Source organism: Falco rusticolus, chromosome 9 (assembly GCF_015220075.1).
Source record: "Falco rusticolus isolate bFalRus1 chromosome 9, bFalRus1.pri, whole genome shotgun sequence".
In the NCBI taxonomy this organism is placed as follows: Eukaryota; Metazoa; Chordata; class Aves; order Falconiformes; family Falconidae; genus Falco; species Falco rusticolus.
This window is the reverse complement of record NC_051195.1, coordinates 45,337,983-45,344,332: the sequence shown is the minus strand read 5'-3', so window position 1 is coordinate 45,344,332 and position 6,350 is coordinate 45,337,983. Positions and strand designations below refer to the sequence as shown.

General features: G+C 57.1%; 1 protein-coding gene across 6 annotated transcripts in view; it reads right to left on the bottom strand.

Annotated features, from left to right (window-relative positions):
* Window positions 1–3,048: 3,048 nt before the first annotated feature.
* The window catches only part of RGS3 (regulator of G protein signaling 3), an 85,225-nt gene continuing 81,923 nt past the window's right edge, over window positions 3,049–6,350 (bottom strand). For all 6 annotated transcript variants that reach the window (XM_037400564.1, XM_037400563.1, XM_037400565.1 and 3 more), the window contains 4 exons: window positions 6,218–6,319; window positions 5,280–5,341; window positions 4,431–4,597; window positions 3,049–4,340 (listed from right to left, as the gene is read on the bottom strand). In XM_037400564.1, the coding sequence (XP_037256461.1) occupies window positions 4,155–4,340; window positions 4,431–4,597; window positions 5,280–5,341; window positions 6,218–6,319 (517 nt within the window). In that variant the 3' untranslated portion in view covers window positions 3,049–4,154. The remainder of the gene's footprint in view (window positions 4,341–4,430; window positions 4,598–5,279; window positions 5,342–6,217; window positions 6,320–6,350) is intronic.

Here is a 6,350-nt window from a genome sequence, read left to right as displayed (position 1 = left end):
ACCCACCTCTGGCTGCTGAGTTAGGAAGCTGATGAGATACTGTGTTAAAGGACACTTGAAGGGTCAAGGTCCATCACCTTGGCCAGGTAAAACTGATCTAACAGCCTCCCCGAGTCCTCTTGGTTCATCCCAGCCCCCTGAGGGTGTGAGGAAACCATGATGTTAAACCCAGGACTTTAGGATGTTTTTCCCAGCACTCATAACCCTTTTCACCTATGGAGTCGTGGCATTTTTAGAACCTAACAAAGCGTTCAGCGCTTTCTGGTGATTATTCCCACATTCCCATTTAAATCCTTTCCCTGGGGTGCTTCGTCTCATGGGTGCCTTCAGCTGGGTGATCTTCATCCCCCAAATGAACCAGGAGCACCTGCGCCTCAGTGGACTTTACCCTGTTTGCCCATGACAAACACAGCAGAGTTGTGACTATTTGCAGCTGAGCAACCACTAATTCTTAGCCCCGAGATAAATCCTGGTTATCTGCCAAGATAAGGCCCCCTACAGCATCCTCACTGTTTTGGAAGGCACCGGTTTCTGCGTTGGGAAATTGGCTTTGGCCGCTGTGCGAAACAGGCAGCAGTGATGAGCTGCCTGCACACACACCTGAGCTTCAGGATGAGCCCGAGACAGGCAGCGACTTGCTGCCACCACCCTGTGCCACCCACCACCTTCACAGCTTCACTGACCATGGCTTGGGTGCAGGTAATGGCTTTTTCTCTGCAATGTCCCCAGGGCCATCCCCAGCCAGGCAACCCCTCCAGGATTTCAGCAGTGCTGCTGTGGGAACACCCCTTCAGCTGCCAGCAGTTCTGCTTGGTTTGAGGTCGTGCCTCAGCAGAGGAATCGGGAATATCTCATTCCAGGTTTCATTGCTCAGGCTCATTGCATTGGCATCAGTAAGTCAATAATTTTTTCTCTTTGCATCCCTTGCAGCCTGATTGGGTTTTGTCCTGGACATCTTATTTTGTGCTAGATAAGGATGTTTCTGTCCCCCTTCTGCTTGTGTTGTAAGCTCAGCGGCCCCCCAACAGCCTCAGCAGCTCCCAGGCCCCTAATCCCACTGGAAAAGGAGCTGCTGAGGGCAGTGGGGCCGTATCTCCATCCCCACCAGCGTCCCCCCAGAGCAAATCCCCTCCATAAGCTGACCATCCCCCCATCCAGTTCCCATCCATAATCTCCACATTGCTCATACCCTTCACTCTGAGGCCCAAAGTCTTGGAGCAGATGGCACAGCTCCTCTGCTACAGCGTGGAGGGGACAAAGCTGTGGCTTTGGTGTCACTGCAGAGCCTGTGATGAGACCTGTCCTGCTGCAGAGGCCACCGGCCGTCCTGGGAAAACACGGGACAGGCATCCAGCATTTCCACTTCCCACTCCAGCCCTGCCTCTCCTAGAAACCAAGCGCCTCGCAAGCGCGCGGGGATGGTGTTTGCAGAGTGACTCACGCTAACCTGGCGGGCAATAAATTCTGTTACAGCAATAACCAAATTTCTGCCGCTCACGCAGGGCTATTTCCATTTTCTCCAGGAAGGGGGTCACCCTGGGTCCCCATTTCTCCACCTTTTGCACGCACCGGTGCCTTTGTCCCCTGCAGGGACTGTCTGCAGGCAGGTCGATGCTGTTTATTCAAAGTTGTGCATGAGGTTCCGGCACCACACGTCCCACAGGAGCTCCAGCCCTTGCCGCCTGCCCTGCCGGGTGGGCTCGGGTAATCCACATAACCAAGGCAGGTTACAGGCTTGAAATCAGGCGTGGCTGTGTGGTGGGATATCCTGGGCATCACCACGGGCCACGGGAGGGCTTGCTGGACCTGCTGGAGAGAAGGTAACGGCAGGTACCAAGCTGCCCCACGCCCATGGAGGCCCCCCCCAGTCGAGTCCCCCACATGCTGCCCCAGGAGCCCAGGGACACAGAGAAGTCGGGGGATAACAAAGTGATCCTGCCCTGAGTTTCCTAACACTGATGGCTTGGGACCGAGTGAGGGGAGTCAAGAGCGTGCAGGTGATGGAGAGAGGGGGGGAAGTGCAAGAAAACCTGCCGAGGGAAGGGAAATGAAGGGAAACCCTCCCGGCTGGGAAGGAGAGATGAAGGCTCTCAGCAATGCCAGGAGAAAGAGGGGGGTCTGGCTTGGAGGAGCCAGCTGGGGCAACCGTGGCAGCACTCACAGGGAGGCTGCACTCACAGGGAGGCTGCGCCCACCCGTCAGGTCCCAGCGGTCCAAAAGCATCCCCCGGAGAGCCACACAGACGTCCCACCAACCCTGCTGCCTCCAGCCAACCCCTGAGGGGTCCCCTCAGCCCTGCCTCAGTTTCCCCAGCTGGACATCACCTGCTGGTTGTTTAAAGAGGGAAACACAGACAGTTCCCCAGAAGCGACTGCATCCGCCAGGGAGAGCTGTGCCCGGGTGGGATCGCTGGGGCAGCCACACCACCTCCATCCCTCGGCATCACCAGCAGCACTTCAGCACCACACCACCCCTGGGGCCCAGTGCGGCCCCGTGACACCGCGAGCACATCTCTGAGCCATCTGAGGCCCACCACAAGCAGGTGACTGGCACAAGACATTCCAGCTACCAAACACACCATGAACGACCTCTACAAAACATTTTCATCACACACCAGAGCTGTCACGGTGCTGCCCTTGCTGGGGAGGAGCAGCCCTGCCAAGCCATGCAGCTGGGACCTGAAATAGCACTGTTGGGCTTTTTCTTGCTTCTTTTGGTGTGTCCCCAGAGGGACCTGCAGCTACACTAGGTCATTTATGTTTCTGGGCATTTCCACGTTCAGAAGCCCTGCTGTGTTTAAACAGGGAACGCTGTCCCTGGGAACAGTCTCGTTTTGGGCAAAACTTTCTGTGTTCCTGCAGGGCTACACCCGAGCCTGGTCTCAGGAGCATCTGGCAGCTGCTCCGTCATAAAAAAACAGCTCAGAAATTCATGGAACCAGATTTTCCCATCTTTAGCCATGCAGTAACAGGATTTTACGCTCCCCGGTGAAGCAGGGGATGCCCGGCTGCACCAGTCCTGAGAAACATGCCACGAAGAAAAGGCAGCTACAAGAAATTATATTCTCCTTTTATTTACCTATGACCATGACAATGTATTTTTGCTAGCTGCAGAGATGCTTCGCACTGTAAACTGGGTGCCTGGAGGCAGGCAGTCCGTCCAGCTCTGCCAGGTTCAGCGGTAACCCCCGCTTCTCAAAACACCGTATTGTTATCCAGAGTAAGGAGAGCCTCTGATTCACAGAGCTGCTTTTCTCCATCACCAAACCCTCTGTCGTCAGGGCACGATATATACACCCAGGCTCCCCCAGCGGCCCGCTGCTAGGGAATGCGTTTTGTCAGATAAAACCTGCTAACTTAGAAAATGTTGTACGCACTCGGGGAAAAAAAGTCATCCACTCCACCGGAGAACTCCGCCGCGACACACACAAATATTGCACTTGTAATTTCAGAATGGGAAAGGACACGAGGATTTCCTATTACACAGCAATGCGTCCAGCTATAGGAGGTCAATAAATAAACCAGGGGTGGGAGCAGGAGGTGGTCGGCTTGCACACCTCCAGCGCAGGGGAAGAACCCGGCTTTCGCTGCTCCCGGGGGGACCTGCCACGAGCGAAGGGAATACCAGGCTCCTGCGAGATAGCTGCTTCGGGGGAGCCGGGAGGCATCGCCGGCACAGGGAAGCACAGCAGCATCGTGGGGCCAGTCCAGTTCAGAAGTCTTTTATCCAGGGACAATGTTCATGCCGGTGCTGTTGTCCCCTTGCCGGAGCCCTGTACAAAAGTCCTCCTCCTCCTCGCCGAGTCGGGATCACTCGTCACCTTCCAGCAATGCTCGCAGCTCGGGCGCATGCTTCACAGTAGTCTTGTGGGAGCTTCCCTCCTGGATAAAATCCATGCCGGAGTCACCCCGAAGGCATCGTACCAGCGATGGTGAAATGGGGCGATGGAGCAGTACCAGACTGCTTGGCCTGTTGGTCCCCTCGGCCTCATGCTTGGTGCCTTCAGTTGCCCCGCACCGTCCGCTGCAGGAATATGGCTTGGGGGCACGAACGGCAGTGGGAAGGCACGCTCCCGCCGTCCCCCGGGAAGGCCTCTGTCGCCCGATTTCATGTAAACACACAGCTCCCAGCCTGCCCCGAGAGAGTTCTTGGGTCTACAGTGGGGAGCTGGCCTTCTTCTGGTTAATTATGTCCAAGTACAAGTCAGAGCGGAGGAAGCGGGGGTACGAGTCCTTCTCCATGAGCCCGTAAATCCTCTTCTGTGCGAGGTCGAAGCAGCTGCGGGTGATGTTCTGCAGGTTCTCCTTGGTGTGCTCCCGCGTGTAGGAGTCCAGGTTGACCTGCAGGCAGAGACACCAGCGCTGGTGAGCAGCTCCCCAGGCAGCCACCGTGCCCTGGAGCCACACGCCAGCGCAGCCCCCAGACCTCACCTCCTTGCAGGACTGGATGGCAATGTACTCAGCAAAGATCTTCTTGGCCTTGGAGACCATCTTGGACTGGGATTTGATCTTCTTGAACTCCTCACAGGCCAGCCAGAACTCCAGGTTCTCCTCGCTGAACTCAGTGCGCAGGAAGGCCCTGAAGGCAGCGAGCCCGTCTGTGGGGACAGAGACACATCTCTACTCACGGCTCACAGCAGGGGATGGCCCCACAGGACCCTCAGCCCAGCAACCTGGCAAAGCTGCAACCCAAACCACCTCCCTGCACCGTCCCCTAAAACCCCTTGTGAGCCCTGGTGCAAAGCAGGCAGCAATGGCACTGTTGGGCCAAGCGTGGCAACACAAACCATCCATGCGCTGAATCCACGGTCCTCAGCCCGGCTACATGCACAGAGAGCCAAGGGGAAGGCTGAGCTTGGAGTGGGGGCAGCAATGGGGACAGGACCGCCGGCCATCCCTGTGCGGCTGAGTGCAGGACATGACCACGATGCCAGGTGCCCCAGCTGTGATACGCGAGAAGGGGAATGGTTTAAAGCAGCTCCTGCTCCACGGACCCACTGCACAGCTCCGAATCGGGCACAGACACAAATCACTGCCTTTGCCCCCACCAAGACGGAGGGGGGCTGCACCCCCAAGCTGCAGCTCTCCCTGGCCACTATCACAAAATCCCACCCTGGGCCAGGCAGCAGCAGAGTGGTGCAGGCAAGGAGCCGCCTCATTTCTCTTTGTCTACCCCCAAACACCGGAAGGGATTAAGAGAGGAAATCCCAGCTTTATCCATGCGTGCATCTGGTTATTCCCCCAGCAGCAAACAGGCAGAAGAAACAGGCAAACACTCACATTTGTGCAGCAGCAGCTTCTCCAGGGAGTCCCCCCACTTGAGAGCTTCCTCGGGAGTGGGCCTGCAGGGGAAGGAGAGTGTGTTGGCAAAGTGAAGCTTCAAAAGCCGCGCTCACCGCCTGCCGCGACGCAGCACAAGCAAAACATCTCCAGCTGATAAAGCAGTGCTGTGTGCCCGATAAAGTAATGCTATGTGCCCCGATAAAGCAACGCTGTGTGCCCCGATAAAGCAACGCTGAGTGCCCCGATAAAGCAACACTGAGTGCCCCGATAAAGCAACGCCGTGTGCCCCAGCGGGGCTGGCCCCCGCTCCCACACCGGCACCAGCACTGCCAGCGCATCTCCGGGAAGAGCCAGGCTCTGCACCAGGCAGGACTGCAGTGGCTCTGCTGGAAGGAAACCTCTGCTTTTAGACTGCCAGGAAGAAAATACAATGTAAGGAGGTCTGTGCGGGCAGCTGTGCCACTTGGGGTGTCTGAGCAAAAATTGGAAAAGCTCCGGGCAATGCCCAGGAGGCTGTGGGACAGTGGGGAATTCAGCCGCCCCATTCAAGCAGATGGAGAAGCTGCCAGGGGCAAGAGTAGGGAGGGCTCATCTCCGGCTGCTGGAGCACCTCCAGAGCAAAGCGGTTTTTCAAACCATCCTCTGGCCAGTTAAAGTTTCATGCACAGGCACTGAGAGAAAGCAGCCGTCAGGGAAATTTCCAGCCCAAGCCACCACCGTGCTGCCTCCTGGGCACAGACCTCCAGCCCACCTGGGTGGGGAGTTTTCAGCCAACAAATGTTTTTAAAGCTCCTCTGGATACAAAAGGTGTTTGTCCCCAGCTCCCCCAAACAGGGTGACCCCAGCCTCCCTGGAGGTGATGCTCAGCCCGACCACAGCTCGCCCCCAAGCCCCCACGGCCCCTGATCCCCCCGTCACCCACTTGCAGCACCTACTTGAGTGATTTGAGCACTTTGTCCAGCTTGCCGGAGGGGTTGGCCCCTGGGGACTCGTTTCGTCGCCGAAAAATCCCCAGCCGGTTCTTCATGTCCTTGGCTCTAGAGGGAAGAGCAAGTTTTAGCAGGCGGG